At 32.4% G+C, this 16,444-nt stretch overlaps 3 protein-coding genes across 3 annotated transcripts in view; 2 read left to right on the forward strand and 1 right to left on the reverse strand.

The window, feature by feature from the left end:
• Positions 1–1,920: 1,920 nt before the first annotated feature.
• LOAG_06831 (homeobox domain-containing protein) lies at positions 1,921–3,188 on the forward strand. The gene is made up of 2 exons (XM_003142367.2): positions 1,921–2,727; positions 3,041–3,188. The coding sequence occupies exons 1-2, from the start codon at positions 1,941–1,943 to the stop codon at positions 3,151–3,153; spliced, it is 900 nt and encodes a 299-aa protein (XP_003142415.1). The 5' UTR covers positions 1,921–1,940; the 3' UTR covers positions 3,154–3,188.
• Positions 3,189–3,889: 701 nt separating this feature from the next.
• On the reverse strand, positions 3,890–13,618 carry LOAG_06832 (hypothetical protein; the record flags this gene model as incomplete). The annotated part of the gene is made up of 22 exons (XM_020447261.1): positions 3,890–4,231; positions 4,870–5,053; positions 5,295–5,463; positions 5,537–5,665; positions 5,840–6,022; positions 6,215–6,353; positions 6,453–6,598; positions 6,964–7,229; positions 7,390–7,477; positions 7,749–7,955; positions 8,036–8,103; positions 8,346–8,529; positions 8,606–8,734; positions 9,093–9,317; positions 9,502–9,597; positions 9,717–9,848; positions 10,143–10,338; positions 10,539–10,717; positions 11,155–11,337; positions 11,505–11,648; positions 11,753–11,857; positions 13,487–13,618. The coding sequence occupies 22 exons, from the start codon at positions 13,616–13,618 to the stop codon at positions 3,964–3,966; spliced, it is 3,552 nt and encodes a 1,183-aa protein (XP_020302490.1). The 3' UTR covers positions 3,890–3,963.
• Positions 13,619–14,583: 965 nt separating this feature from the next.
• Positions 14,584–16,444, forward strand: part of LOAG_18127 (Clp1) — a 5,039-nt gene continuing 3,178 nt past the window's right edge. Inside the window, exons 1-5 of the mRNA XM_020450795.1 lie at positions 14,584–14,671; positions 14,837–14,933; positions 15,098–15,189; positions 15,711–15,917; positions 16,212–16,310. Of these exons, the coding sequence (XP_020305483.1) occupies positions 14,594–14,671; positions 14,837–14,933; positions 15,098–15,189; positions 15,711–15,917; positions 16,212–16,310 (573 nt within the window). The 5' untranslated portion in view covers positions 14,584–14,593. The remainder of the gene's footprint in view (positions 14,672–14,836; positions 14,934–15,097; positions 15,190–15,710; positions 15,918–16,211; positions 16,311–16,444) is intronic.

Here is a 16,444-nt window from a genome sequence, read left to right on the forward strand (position 1 = left end):
AATTAAAAAAAACCTAAATTCTATCTAAATACTCTCTCTCTCTCTCTCTCTCCCTCCTCTCTCTCTCTCTGTTAATTCCTACAGTAAAGTTGAACCCTGGATATTTATTGGCCATTTTATTTTGATAATTAAGCTAAGCTATAAATTTTATTGCAAATTTAATAAATCATTTTCTATATTTAGAAACGAAATAACTAATTTGAATGGACAAGTGAAAGAATAAATATTAGAGAAGGCCAAAAATTGAAGTTACAAATCTGTTATCTTTAAAAATTTACTAATAATTACTCTAAAGGAAGGTAATGGAAAGTAAGTGATATTACCTTACTGAATGCAAACCTTAATGTTAGGTTAAAGAAATAGATAATAGTAATACTTAATAATAATAATACTTAATATTAATATTTCAAAAAATTCATAAGCATTATAAGCATTAATTTGTCCCAAAAAATTTTAATTATTTTATGAAATAAATTAATTCATATTTTTTTTTAATGTTAAACATTTCCAATTATTTCATTATTTCATTCCTCTGTTGTACTATTCTATCGCTTATAAGTTTATCTAATTACAATGATTAGTGATGAAAATAATGATGGTATCACTGATAACAATGATAATAGCAGAAGCATGATTTATGATGAGAAAAAAAAAATGATTTATCACTTTTCACAATTGAAACTTTCATCTTATCAAATAGCTCGAAGGTTCCCATTCTTTTTTAAAAATGCAGATGCGACTAGTTGATAAAAAATTTTTTTTTCGCGCTGTAAAATAATTTATTTGTAAAAATTTTTGATTTAGTTCAGTTGTATTTCATATGTTTGTTTGTTTGTTTGTTTTTTTTCTTTGCAAATTTAATTTGAAATCTTCCAAAACATCATAAAATGTATATAGGAAATGGAAATTGGAAATGGAAATAGGGAAACAAGAGATACCGAAGATTATATACGGCTTCCTAATGTATTAGATTGCAAAAAATCTGGCAAATACGGGAAGCATTTAAAGGTATTTTGTTAGTTATTGTTAAGTGTTCGATTTTCATTTCCAATTTCTAAAAAAAAAAAAAATTTTGAAAAATTCCTCTTTTCATTTATAACATCTAATTTTCTTGTTCTTTTTTTTTTCAAGAAAATTTTTTAATTATTTTTTAAAGTAATAATGAATTAACATAATTTCTTGCATATTTTTTTTTTGTGATAAATTTACTAATAATTATAGAGGGGAAATTGTTCATATAACATTTGAAGATAATAAATGATAGAATTTCAATAGTTTTAAACTTTATAGTCCAACTTTAACAAATATTTGCATACATTTAATATCGCTTATTTTAATGATATAATATGCATATTATGATGAGAATATTTATGTTACAAAAAACGATTCAATAGCATGAATATAGTTAAATAATTCATTTTCTAGAGAATATGACATGCCTGAATTAGATATTATAATTTATTGAACATAAAAATTAGAACATACACATACAAACACATACACACATACACATATACACATACACACATACATATACACACGTACATACACACATACACATACACATATACATATACACACACACACACATACACACATACACATACACATACATACACATACACACACATTTACACACAAATGATATTCTGAGGAGGATATAATGTTAGTTTCATGTATGATTTTAGTAATAGTATGTAAGTTAAGTGATCATTTCCTTATATTTATTTCAATGTTTTGATGGTAATTTGGTTAAGATTTCTTCGTTTTTGTAATGCATTTTTGCATTATTAAAGATAATTTCCAATTAATCTAATCAATCGATTTTCACATTTCAAAAGATAATTTTGATAATTTTAAATGTACCATTTTGATATTGATATTTGCAGCAAAAAAGAAAAAAAAAAACGAAATTTCAGATTTTGTATGCCAAAAAAGATATGTGCCTACATGCATCACCTTGTAACGCTGCTATAACTCTGGCATCATATGTGAATCCATCAGTTACTCAGAATCAATGTTCTCTTGGTACCAGATTCACAATTCCGGTTACACCAACTGCTCCATCTACGCTTTATTCTTCACTATTTAACACATCATCGACATTCCAACAACAACAACAACTCCTGCAACAATCCCAAAATCTCAGTCCAATTAGTAGCAATCAAAATCCGGAAACATTAAATATTTTTTCTGAACTAAATGCTATAAAGGAACCAATATTAAATGTTAATGCTACCTGTTATCCTTTATTACCATCATTGGAAAGTTTATTACCATTAACATTACTTCAATTAGATCAACATATTTCTAAGTCAATGTTTACTCCTCAAACATCACCTGCATCAACCATTTCTACATTAACCTCTAATCATAAGATAACAGAAATTAAAGGTTTTCAACAACCAACAGAATGGATAACTCCTATCAGACATCCTTTAACTACAACAAATTTTCATAGACAATTTTTAATCAATGAAAATAATTCCGATAATAATTCAATGGGAACAGATATGAAACGATCATCAGATTTCTCCATTAATCGTTTGCTTCGAAAACATTGCAGTGGATCTACTCTAAATAAACGTTGCGATATTTCTACATCTAATCGTCATCAACATGATGAAAGAACTGGTAAAGGTCGTAAACAACGAACTATTTATGGTGTTTCACAAACTAAAATTCTGGAGAAAGCCTTTGAGGAGCAACAGTATATGGTTGGAACAGGTAAGATGAAAGTAATTTAATATCGTCACAAAAACAATCTACTGACATTTTTGCGAATTTATATGCGCTTAAATATTCATCTATAAATTCCTTTGATTATAAATAAAGCTTAGTGATAAAGCTAATAAACACTCTGGAAATATTAGGTGACCAACTTAACCTGAATCTCACAAATTAAGTCTTTTGCTGTGAATTTAGAGTGAGGAAGATCTCTTTAAATGTGATTTCAAAAAATTTTTGAATTTGAAAATACTAGAAAGATTTGGAATCTTAAAATTTGCAAAATTACCGGGACTTTTTGCAAACTTTCCAGAGCGCGAAATGCTCGCCGAACGACTTGGATTATCAGAAGCGCAAGTTCGGGTATGGTTTCAAAATAGACGTAGCAAATGGCGTAAACAACTACGAGCCAATATTTATGTCTAGTGGATTGATTTAGGAGTGTGATTTACCAAAACTTTATTGTGATTCAGTCTAAAAGAAATGGAATGTAATAGCAATTTCCAGAAGTCTCATTCACTGATCTCATTGTATTTTTGAGATTTTGGTTTGCTAAATTTGAATTTGTTTGTAGTATTTTGTCAAAATGAACCTATTTTATGCAGAAATGAACATAGCAAAAGCTATGAAAATAACTCGTCATCGAGATCTCCCGATTTTTTCATATTATTGAAATAATAGCAAAGCGAACATAGCTAGTGCACGGACTGAAAAATGGTTTATAATAATTGAAAAAAGGATAAATTCTTGCAGATGTTCATATCTCCAAGATATTAAAAAAGTTAACATTAATTAAACAAATTGCTCTATATCGCCTCTTTCAATTCAAATCCGTGCTTTTACGAAGAAAAAAATAAATTTATGATCTGATTTCTGGAAAGTAAATATGAGCCAACTCGTGCCCATCTCCGAATATAAACAATCATTTTCTTAGAAGAAATGAAACCAACATTTCTATGAACTGAAATTAAGTGTACCGAATAAAGTGAAAAACGAATCCAGCTGAATGAATTTTAAATTCAGATAGAATCTTATAGCATACACTTTCAACAGAGTTATAATCTCTCGTTCCAAAAAATTAAAAATGAGACTAAATTTTCTAAAAAATTGAAAAGAAATTGAACTCCAACAAAAACCATTAGCAAATTCAATTTAAAAATCACAGCAATCACAAAAAAAAGTTCGGACCATCCTAGGCAATAAAATTTTAAATGACTCTATAGAATAAAATCCAATTCAGTCATCATCAGCTATCGCGAAACCAGCATCTTCGTCAACGCCATTGTCACCAAGACCTGTATTATTTTCAACAATTTCGTTATTTTCTGAGCCGTCCTCATCTGATGAAACAATTCGTTTCCTTTTGGTTGCTTTTACAGATGTTTTTTCGACTTCATCATCATCGGTATCACTAGGTGAACGTGCTCGATCCTCCGTTGAGCTTTCCGCACTGCTTTGATCCGAACTGTTGGTTATATGTTTTGTTTTTGGTTGGCCATTCTCACTGAATATTATTTCCAAATTACTTATTTCTTTATAAAGCAGTAATTAAATTCCAAATGAAATGAACATTCGAATGCAAGTTGAGGCTGGAAAAATCTAATTATACTCGTCCATTTACTTGTTACTTAATCATACATTGGTTCACTTCATCTACTGTGAGAGGAAAAACGACAAAGTTCATTCTAAAATTTTGTTTGGTGCAAAATTTAGCATTTATACCTAAACATAGCCTTTGGATAAAATGCAGATGTCGAATAGGAAACAACGATTCAAGTTGGGAACAACTTTGGGAACGGCGATTCAAGGATGCGGATCTTACAATGCTATTGTGATCTTAGTAAGCACCGAGAGAGCATAAAATGAAAACCTAAGCAAGTCTTGCTAATCGTAATAATTATGGGCGTAAAGAATCAAACACGATACGTTTAATTAAATTTCACCGATTAAATTCGACAACAAAAACCAAAGTCGTCTGATGTAATAGAAACAATTAGCCAAAATCGACACCTATATTTTTGTACAGCATTAAAATCATTCAAGTTATTGTTTCCAATTCTCGCTCCCACATCAATTCACCCTTTTTAATAAATTGACTTAACTACGTAATCTATAATTCCAAATAAATGAAAAAGTATAAACCTATCATTTTCAGAATCTGTTCGTTGGGCAGCATCTTCCGCAGCACTGCTATCACTTTCAGCAGTTTTTGTCGGTCCAGGCGACCCAGCCACATCACTATCATCTGAAAGTCGTGATTTCGATGGTTTGTTGACATCCCCATCCGAACTTGATTCATCTGACTGCACAAATTCACGACTTTTCACTGGAAAACGTAAATATCTGATTAGAAATACGACAAATAGGAATGGAATAGTAAATGCGACAAAAATACATTTATTTTAAAACACGTAACAAAAAAGAAATTATAAAAAATAACCTAGAAACATTTACAAAAAAAGTACATGAGAAATCTAAAAACTCATTCATAATTACTAGTTCAATAGGTATCGACTGCAACCCCAAAATAAAATTAAAATTTCGTGAAAATTAAAAATGATGGAAACCTTTCATTTTTTGTTTTGCGCTCAGTTCAAAATCACTGTGGTCGAAACGCATTTTCTTTGATTTACGTCCTTCTCGGCGATTACGGCTTTCCGCTTCATCCATTTCTCCACCGCTCCCTCCACTTGATACTTCACGGCGTTCACGTTTTTTGCGTCCCCTTCTTTCCTTCTTAAATAAAGAATTCGACAAAAATTCCATCAAAAGAAGCCGCTCCACCCAATTATCTAATTTAAAAAAAAACCTTTTTCCGCGGTTCTCCTCCTTCAGCTGCATTCCAATCACCTAAATCGCTGTCATCATTTACGAACTCATCACCTTCACGATCTTTACGACGCCTTCCACTACCACGTACTCGTTTTTCTTCAACGATCTACAAATATCACAAACATGTTGTTTGAAAAACAAACCAAGAATCAAGCAATTACCAGTTACCTTACCAATTAATTTTATATCTATAATTTAAAACTTGTTTTTAAAATATAGAAATGAAGACAATTATACCTAAACAAGCAACCTCCAAAAAAATTCAAAAATCTATTCATACCGTTGGTAATCTAAGTATCTCTTTTGTCTTTTCCACATATTCTTGCCGCATTTGTTTCAGAACTTCAAGCTCCCGTCTAGCTTTTTCTTCACGCTCTTTAGCTTCCTGTTCTTGTTGTCGCTTGAGAGCTTGTCGTTCTTCTTCTTGCCTTTGTCGCTGCCTTTGTTCCTCCTCATCTTGTGCCTAGAAATAATAATTTAAGGTATATTTGCACCCATTTATTACAGAAAAATAATACCTCCCATTCGTATGAACAAAGTCAGCTGAAAAATTCGAAATCTAGCTAGACGTGATATGTTTGCGCACAAGATCATTTACTTTTCATAATGTAAGCAAAAATGATGATTAAGTATGCTAAAACAACGTGTAATATACCTTGGCTCGCTGCAGGTAAGTTTGTGCTTGTGTAAGTAAATCATAGCATGCTCGAGCTTCGCTAGCAGAAGCAGTTCGGCTAACGACTCGTGCCTGGCTCATTGTATCGTCTTTGTTTCGTGATATGTACTCAAAAATCCTGAAATCGTAAATACCACCCAACCGCGTTAAATTTAAAAGTAATAGAAAAAAGGACAACAATCTAATAAAAATCCAAGAAAAAAAAACTGAAACATACGTCGCTGCTGTTCTCAAATCATCCACAGCACCAGTCACCATTTCCAGTGATGATTTATCATCACGAAGCATTTGTGTCGCTAATTTTTGCAAAACAAAAGCATGGTTGAATTTCAGCATCATGTTATCCGGTGCCTCACATATAGCCTATAAAACCTTCAAGCGATCGTGGGATATAAAATTAAAGTTCAAATTAAATGATGGAGTGATCAAGTGGTCAATAATAAGTTCATAGTTAAGGTTCCAGTCAAATAATTAACTTGAACAGCGTCAATTTTTTACAGTAATTTACTAAGAATTACACTGCTGTAGTAAAAAAAAAGAAAAGAAAAGAAAAAACATTTCGATATTCAGAAATATTCATTTCAGTCATGAGCGGAATACGAAATGATGAGCAGCATTTCAAATTGTATTATAATTTTACCGAAGGTTAGCAACATTGCTCATGACAACCTATCTGATTAAAAGAAATAGAAATAATTCTGAATACTGGATAATCGACAAGCACAAACCTTTTCAAGGATATGTCTACATTCGGTAAATTTTCCAGCTTTATAATGTGCTCTTGCCAAATATAGCAAAAGTGACACATCATTATGTCGGTTAAATTTCTTTATACAATTATCGTACATCTGAATTGCTGCGACATACTGCTTCTGTTCCATGTAAACATGAGCTATATTAACCCAAACATCTGAGAAATCAGCTGTCGCTTCACGAACTTGAGCAAAAATATCCCTTGCTTCTTGGATAGCCCCTTTTTGGGCTAATATGCATCCTAAAAACAATAAAACAACGATATCATAGAGAGAAGAAACTGAACCTGAACCGCTGTAAACTGACTTTTCAAAGCAATGAAATGAAACAGAAATGAGATTAAATTTCGTATTGGATTATTACATTAAATGTTCCAAATAACTCAAGAAAGAATCATTAACCGATTCCATTGGCAGCCCAAATATTTCTCGGATGTACCTTTAGCGCCTTACTATACATCATCAAAGCTCTTTCACGGTAATCTTTGTCCTAAATTGTGGAAGATTAATTAGGTTACGACTTCAGATATCTAAAACCATGATAAAAACGCATTTGTGATAAATACCAAAGAACCATGGCATTCATAATAAATTGGTGGAATCTAAAAAAAAAAATTCCTATAATGCCGACATATAAGCAACAGTTTTGACTTGAAACTTGCTGTAGCAATGCTTCATAAATGTCATATCGGCGGTATAAATACTTTAAGTGACAATGCAAGCAAGAATATAATGATTATCAAATAAAGATAAGGGCAAACCTTTTCTTTCTTTCTATGAATAGAAGACAATGTTTCAAGCCAAATATTGCCAAGTGCAACAAAGCTATATGGATCGTCGTGATATTCCGGAAGTTTCAATATGTATTCAAACTTTTTCTGCGCCGGTGCCCACTCAAATTTTGACATATGCAAATTTCCAATCAGTGACCAAGCATCAGCATGCGATTGGTTTACACTCATCCCTTCCTATAAATTTTTGGAAATTTCAAAAACTGGAAGCAAAATTTTAGAAAAAAAACAGTGAAAAAAGATTATAAAATGCATACCTTGAACCAGACCGATGATTCATAAATTTGCCCTTTATCTCGAGCAAGACATCCCAGTCGCATGTAACCTGGAAAATGACTAAGTAATCAGGAAAAGAGAATATTTTAAGGTTTCTTTTCCAACATGAAATTCCTCGTTCAGATAACACATATGAACATATGATGCATATAGTTCAGAAAGAAGAAATCTAGAGAAGAGTTTGAATCGAACTATAATGCTTCATCAATATTGTTTGGACGGAAGACTTTTATAAAATCAGTAATATGCAATGGTTTTTTAAACTTCGTGATAGTAGTCACAATAACTTACAATCAATATAATTTGGCTTTTCCTGCAAAATCCCTTTATAAAGACGTTCAGCTTCATCAAACATACAAAGCATCTCTAGACTCCGCGCTAAATTATAAGTAACGGTTGTTTGCAGAGCTGCTAAATCCGTTTGTCCTGTCGAAACAACTTCACCAAGTTCTTTTAGTGCTTCTTCAAAATATTCCTAAAAAACGAAACTATATGAAAGCAGCAAAGAGTAAATCAGAAAACATATAAAACTAATTCCGCGAAATGCATACCCTAGCTTTCTCGTACTGTCCTATTGTAAAATATAGTGAGCCAACATTATTTGTTATTTCCGGTGGTACGTCAACTTCAATCATTTGACTTAGGAAGGTTGAAGCTTTTGTATAGGCATCCAAGGAACCCTGAAAGATTAAAGTGACAAAAAGACAGTTTGTATCGCTCTCTTTTTCGTTAATTCCACATTACGCGAGAAGGTCTTATCCATCTCTGATTAGTCTGGCCTAGCAATCCTTCAATTTTGAAATATTTTATAATTTAAACCTGAAGATGAAGGTGAAGGTAGTTTATCCTTTACTTAGCCACTTCTAGAATACAGACAAAATGAATCATTTTGAAAAAGAAAAAATCCAAGAAATGGAGTTCCAATTTTGACTAAACACACACTTCGCATAAATAAGAGTTATGGAAAAAAAAAATTACTGCACGAATTCTATGTGTACTTCCTAACAATAACTGCAAATAAAAAAAAGAAAAAAAAACCTGTGGATCACAATTCTCTGTTAATTGAGCCAAGTCAATCAATGCTTCCACGTCATCCGGACACATTTCGACAACTTTTTTGAAAATTTCACGAGCTTTCTTCCGTCGTTCACTGCGTTCTTTTTGATTTGCCGGCTCAGAATGTGCGTACAGTGAGCCCAAGATTTTCAGCGTATCATAATTCGTCGGGCAACCTTTTAAAACTTTTTCGAAACATTGGATTGCCTGAAATCTTTGAATAATTGCATTCCAAAGCGATACTGCTGCATGTTTTGCCTTGTGAGATGCAAACTTCTGAAGCCTGTGAGATGAGAACGGAAACAGCATTCAATAAATATTACAATGATAATGTGAATAGGGGGATTTCGTATTTGCATGAATTGACTAAATTTCTGACTCACAAACTTACATTATCATAATCTTCCCGATAAATATACATTTGTCCAAGGCCAAAATAAGGTAAAACAAAATTTGCTGTAGCAAACTGGGTTGATTGATAGTAATGCTGAAACGCAAAAATCATAATAAGATCTTTCCTTTAGAAAAATGTGACTAATTAACCACAACAATTATGAGTGCCTATTCAATTGACAATCTAATACAGATTTTGAAATCATGCTCAACCTGGAAAGCCTTCTCAAAGTTTCCTCTTTGATGAAAACTTCGTGCCAACTGATAACAACTCTCAGCTCGCATAGCTTCATTATCTGTTATTTGAAATGCATGCCATGCTAAATGCTCCACTCTGTCCAGTTCCTGAATCAGTGCATTAACTTGCATTATATAAAGAACGGTATATAAGATCAAAGGTGTATAAGATTGTTACAGTAGTATACAACCAATTTTTTAAACAAAAAAAACATGATATCACAATCACAACAATATGATCCGCTCCAAAACCACTTACAACCCTCTGTTCTCGATGAGTAATATATGGGATTTCAAACGTAAATTGAGTAACATCATAGCAATTTCGGCCATTTTTTCTAAGATCAATGAAATGAATTCGAAAAAAGCGAAAAGTTATGGAAACATAAATAGATAAGTTACCTTTTTGTAAAAGAAATGGTTAGCAAGATGGTTCAATACAACTGGATTCTCCTGTTCTATTTGATAAGCTCGACCAAGAGATTCCACTCCTCTTCGTATAGCTTCCTGTTCCAATGTATTCATATCTAGGATTGCCAAAGCAACAAGAGCTGATACATTTTCCTTATCCAAATCCAAGACACGTTTGAACGCTAATCTGAAGAACTGAATTAAGAAGTACCAAGATTAACAAATAATGAAATTTATAGAAAATAGCTGAATTTGTTTCCAGTAAACTGATTTTTCTAGAAACTTGAAAAAATTATGTTTGTGGTGAGACGAAATTTTGAAAAATGCTCTATTTATTCTAGTGATATAATCATATGCCATGCAAATTAAACTTCAGCAATTGTCAACCTTGCTTTGTCCAGCCGTCCCAATTTTGCTAGACAGTAACCGATACCCAAGCGTACGTCTGCCGGACAATCTGGCATTTTTCGTAGTACACTTTTGTAGCAGTTCAATGCTTTTCGATATTCTTTTCGTTGAAAGAAAATGCATGCCTTACCTAATGTTGCAGGTATATTTTCGCCAACCTGAATGAAAATACCATTCTATAGTTTTGCAAAATAGTTATAGTTGTACAACCCAGGAAGGATCAATAAGGACAAATATCCGACACATTCTATAATTTTGTACAATATCTATAATTGTACAATTCAGGAAGATTCAATAAGGACAAATATCCGAAAACTAAAAAGCATATTTCACCTTCCGAAACTCAGTAATAAGGTTCATAAAAATTCTGATCGTACCCAGTGTTTGTGGTATTTAGAATTAAGTTTGTAAAGTTTTACTACAAAACAACATTATAAATGGCAATTGAAACTTAACTGTATCATAAAATACCCATAATTACCACGTTAAATTATGTAAGATGGAGTGTTACACCACAATACTAAGAAAATATCAATTCACTTCGCCATCTATATGCCCAATAAAATGAACAAAATATAAAAATTATTGGATTCACCTGATTAAGAACGAAATTGAACTGCTGTTCTGCTTGATCAATTTTACCTTCAAGTAAACAGAAATAAGCCCTCCCCAACAGATGATACGTATCATACATAATAATTTTGTCAGCTGTAGTATAAAGCAATGTCGCTTTCGTTTGCCACTCCTTTTTCTTGTCCTTATTGCGTTCCTTGTGACTCTGTAAAGATTTCATGTACAAGATAAGTTTGTCAAAAAAATTTACAAATAATGATACTTTTCACTCCTGAAACAATAAAGGCAGAATATGTTCTTCAATGGCTGGAAATCTACTGTGAGAAAAACTTAAGCATATGAACTTCAAAAAATCAAAATGGGAGAACATACTTGGATTACATAATAAGCAGCAAGTGTATCTAGAGCTCGCATCTGATCCTGATGATATTCTGGATATTCCAGACTTGCTTCTGAACCACTCATTTCCAATATGCGAACAAAATCAGCTTCATTTCCGCGACGATAGTAAGCCAGCTGAACAGAAAGAACTGAACGAAATTCCCACAGAAATGATTTCTCTATTAAAGCTAATAACCTACCAAAAATTAAAAAACATTTGTAGACCTAGGAATACTTACCGCTAAATCAACCCAAAAATTTAGTGTTGCATGTTCACCACGTAAAATTGCAAGGACTTCTTCACCATCATCGGGCAAATTGTCAAAATCCAATTCGATTATTTCCTAAAACATCGTTGCATATCAACGCAGCCAAAACTATCGTTTCCTTTTTTTTTTTTTTTCATTTCCAACGCTGAAAAAAAAATATAATGGATGATGAAGCAAAAGAGATCATATGCGATGGAACCATCGCCCATCCTATTTTTCTGTCTTTCAAATTCGGATCTTCCAAAAAACTGAAGACACTGCAAAAAACCAGAATTAAGCCGCAAAAGAGTATAATATAGATGATAACTAAAGCATATGATTTCTCTACGCCACAATATTCCTATTAGGATTGTATAAAGTTGATATTATGAAATCAGACGAAAATTCTAATCTTCACAAGTACTGTTATTTTGCAAAAATTTTGGAGTTTATGAAAATTTATTCAAATAAAGAAACAAAGACAACGTAAATGATGGTAATATTTCACATAATCAAAGACAGACTATAGAAATTAATTTTAAAAACCATCAGATTTTCTACAAACTGAGATCGAAAGGCATAAGAACTTTTCCACGAAGTTAGTGGATGAAGAAAGTGAGTCCTTACAAGCATAAAAGATACGAAGTATGTCAATTTCTATACAAGTATGCAAACACTTTGACACATCAATCCCGTGATAATTTTCTTGTGACATTTTACTTAAACAACAAGAGCATATAATCGACTCAACGTGGAACGATCTATAAAAGCCTGGTGAGACCAGGATGCTGTAATAGCCAAAAATATATCTCTACTATTGAAATTAGCTAAATCGTCAAGCGCAGCACGTTTTGCTTTCAGCTCTTCCTGGTACATTTTCACAATAAGCGGCAAAATTTCACTCAGCTCTTTTAATCTATGATTTTTTAAACCAGGCAGATTTCGTCTATCTCCTTGCATATTCTCTAATTTCTTCAATCCTGCAAGTCGTTCACGCATGCTTTGGAGCTCATCAACTATCCGCGACATTTGCACATTGACCAGTGCCACCAGTTCTTCCACATCTCGTACAATTTTTTCGGTGATTTTGCTAATTTCATCCTGTTCCAAACGGTTTCTTTGCAATTCAACGTTTGTGGTCCTGTAGCCGCTATCTTTTTCAGCGAGCAGCAAAGTACTTAGATCAGATTCAGGCTCTTTTCCCTCTACGTCTCTCTCTTCCGCAACGTCAACTGATTGCGCATACATGAGACATAGACGATTATTGACAATTTTTTCCAGCAAATTGTATGTTAATCCATTTAATTCTTCCCAGCGTTGCGTTATATTCCAGATTTCTACACAGAAATCTCGCACATATCGTTGCATATCCTAGTATTATATTCCACAATTCTAACAATTAAATTTCACGTTTTATGCTTTCAGTCGTTGGATCATAAAAGAATTGAATGAATTACAGCTGACATATAAAAAACCAAAGTCAAACTAATTAATCATAGCATGCATCAACAATATTTCTTCATTGCATCAGCAATATTTCACCAGGGTTATTTAAATATTTGACCCTTATGTACTTCACATCATGGGATAGACGGATGACAACAGTCAAACCATTCCGTTTAGTCTACCCTCTTGACTGAGGCATGAATTTGTCTCGAACTGTTTACTCTAAACGGATCAGGGCTTTTACACAGCATGACTTCGTTAAAAACTAAATTTACTTACATTTTCGGTACTATCTTTTAGCGGTATTTCCACTGATGTTTTTGGCTGTGTAAAGGCCATAGTTCCCAACTCCAATTCCACTAGATATATTCCTTGTCCTGAAAATAATCTGAAATTACGATGTAATCTCATCAGCATTATCGAATCATTTAATGACGTCCATTATCGAATCATTTAACTGGAAAAGACATCTGTTAATTTGACCAGAGAAAGGTTATTTCAGCAAAAGAAGAACACCCAAACAGCTTCCGGTTTTGCTGGAATATCCCATGCCCCGTCCGTATCCGGATTCATAGCCTCAATATTATCATGATGAGGAAGAAAAACGAAACAGAAAATATATTTAAAAAATGGGCCAAATTAATTTCCGTTTTACATTCCGCTGAGCCTCTCCTCTACTGACTACGGAGTGCTATACATAGTTTGATACATATTAAAGTTCGAAACAGTAGTTGATAAAGTTAGAAAGAGGTAAACTGGACATTGGAGAAAGCATAGAACGAGAGGAATGACAAAATAATCAGTAAAGTATTGAGGAACTCGTAAATGCATATTCTAAAGTTATGAAAGTAACTAAGAATGGTAAAAAACTGAAGCAGACGTCAGAGATCCTTTCAAATCGGGAAAGACAATATGATAAGACATTGATAAAATTAAGAAATAACAATACAAGTTAGTTATCCCAAAGAATGAAAAGAAACATACATGCAGATATTAACTGGAAGTATATTCTTAACGTCTAGCTGTGACCTCTTGTTCGTTACTCGTTGGCGTATCGCATTCGGGCATAATTGGATTCAGCATTAGTTTGGAATTGGTTTCGAGAGACTTTTAATAAACTTCTTCTTTAAATTAATAATTAAAACCACTTGAAACCTTTTATTAACCAATACATGTAAGGTTTAACATTATGACTTGCTGAAAATGATGAGTTTGACGGATATTGTTTAGCAGTTAATGGAAATTTCTCATTATATCTTTCCGAATTTATATATTTTACATCGAACTATCAATAAACATGCATAAAGTCATGCAAGAGTTTAGAAGGTTACCGTACTGTACAAATAACACAAACGTTATGTGTAATTCAGTGATTCTTCAGAAATTATGGAGTCAGCGAAATCGCCTCCGGAGCAAATTGTCCAAGAATTTACTTTAAAAGAGGATAACGAACTGCGTTTTGAGGTTTTTAATTTCTATTTAAAGATTTGAAATTTACGTTTCAATTTAATTTATCTTTGGTCCAAAGTTTATAAGAAAATAAAGTAGGAGTATTTCTGGAATCTGAAAGAAGAATGAGAGAATTAGAATGGCTTAAACTACGAAATACTTAACACTGTTATATTTTAGGTCGCAAATGGTGATGTGATGTTAGAACTTGTGGATGGACGTGCGGAAGTTTTTGGAACTGAGCTTATTCAGCACAAAAAATACATCTTTCCAGCTGGTACCGAAATTTTTATCTGAAATCATCATTTCCATAAAAGAAATTATGCGCTACGAAAATTTATTTAAATCAGTATGAACTTACATGCACATATTCGAAATTCCTCAATTCAATTGTGAGCTTGCGAAAAGCTTCCAGATATGGTAAGAAATTACACTTTCCAGGATCAAGAGTAGCTGTGTTTACGTGGATGAAGGCTGTCGTGGAACTTGTTGGGAAAACAGAAAGTGCGTATGTTGCCGAACAGACTCCAATGGTATGTATCGTTGTTTTGTTTACAAGTGTTAACATTAAGAATGTTTTGAATAAGGGTTTTCGTTGAGGATTTTATTTCGAAATTTTGGTGCTTAAGTAATTGCACTATAGGATCATAGATTTTAGAGATGTTACACATATCTTTGTTAATCGTTTCTATTGCTCTTGTGATCTATGCTCAAGCAAATGAGATAATCCGCTCGATAATTCTTTTCGCCTAATATCACTTCTCTGGTCTAAAATAAATATAAAATAAGCAAATAATAAATCACTAGCAAAAAAACATGGGAAAATGGGCAATAAAATGATCCGAATGCAATGTGGCGAATTTTAATAATGCGAAAGATGTGGTTACTTTTTCATCAGCTTTTTTTTAATTAAAGTTTAAAGTTTACTCGAATTTATCGTTCTAACAGCTATTTTTCCGACATTTTTTTTACAAGTGTTTGTCCCCTTAAGATCTCCTTTATTTCCAAGTATAAAACACATGAAACAAAATGTTGTGAAATAGACAAATTTTAGATCATTTATTTGAATACACATGCAGCTTTGGAACAACTACGTGAGCATGCTGAATCAGTAGTTATGCAACAAGAACAAGCTCGTGGACCATCCTTAATGATAGTTGGTCCAACAGATGTGGGTAAAACAACGGTCTGTCGTATTCTTTGTAATTATGCAGTTCGGGTGGGTCGAACACCAATATTTGTTGATTTGGATGTTGGACAGGTAGTTTTTCCATAATTTTTTGTAACGGCTTCAAACAGAAATAGAAAATAATGCTTCAAAAAATATAGTATTATCTAATAACATAATATAGTAAAAATATAGTATTATAAATATAGTATAAAAATATAGTAAATATAGTATTAATAGATGTGATAGTGTCAACGTGTCCAAACCACTTATGAGAAAGAATTAAATTATCCCAGAGGCATTTACAAGACCTCCTTTAATCCGAATATTTAATGCTTTCGGGTTTTGCGTTTTATTATCTTAGGAGAATAAATCTTACGATTTCAGGGAAGTATTTCTGTCCCTGGAACTGTTGGAGCACTCTATATCGAGAAAACAGCCGATATTGTTGAAGGTTTCGACAAGAAAGCACCCTTAGTATATCATGTATGTTTAAATTTTTAAACATTAAACATCTATGTTGAATGCACAGAATAATGTTGTTATATATAGTGTTGTTATATGTAAAATGTCATTATATATATATATATATATATATATATATATATATATATATATAT

This window comes from Loa loa (assembly GCF_000183805.2).
Source record: "Loa loa unplaced genomic scaffold supercont3.201, whole genome shotgun sequence".
NCBI classification, from domain to species: domain Eukaryota; kingdom Metazoa; phylum Nematoda; class Chromadorea; order Rhabditida; family Onchocercidae; genus Loa; species Loa loa.

What these genes read in the sequence shown, in the direction of transcription:
- LOAG_06831 (XM_003142367.2), top strand. Translation starts at nt 1,941, where the DNA reads ATGTGCCTACATGCATCACCTTGTAACGCTGCTATAACTCTGGCATCA. An exon ending in ACAGTATATGGTTGGAACAG is followed by an intron (nt 2,728 to 3,040) that starts GTAAGATGAAAG and finishes CAAACTTTCCAG; the next exon opens with AGCGCGAAATGCTCGCCGAA.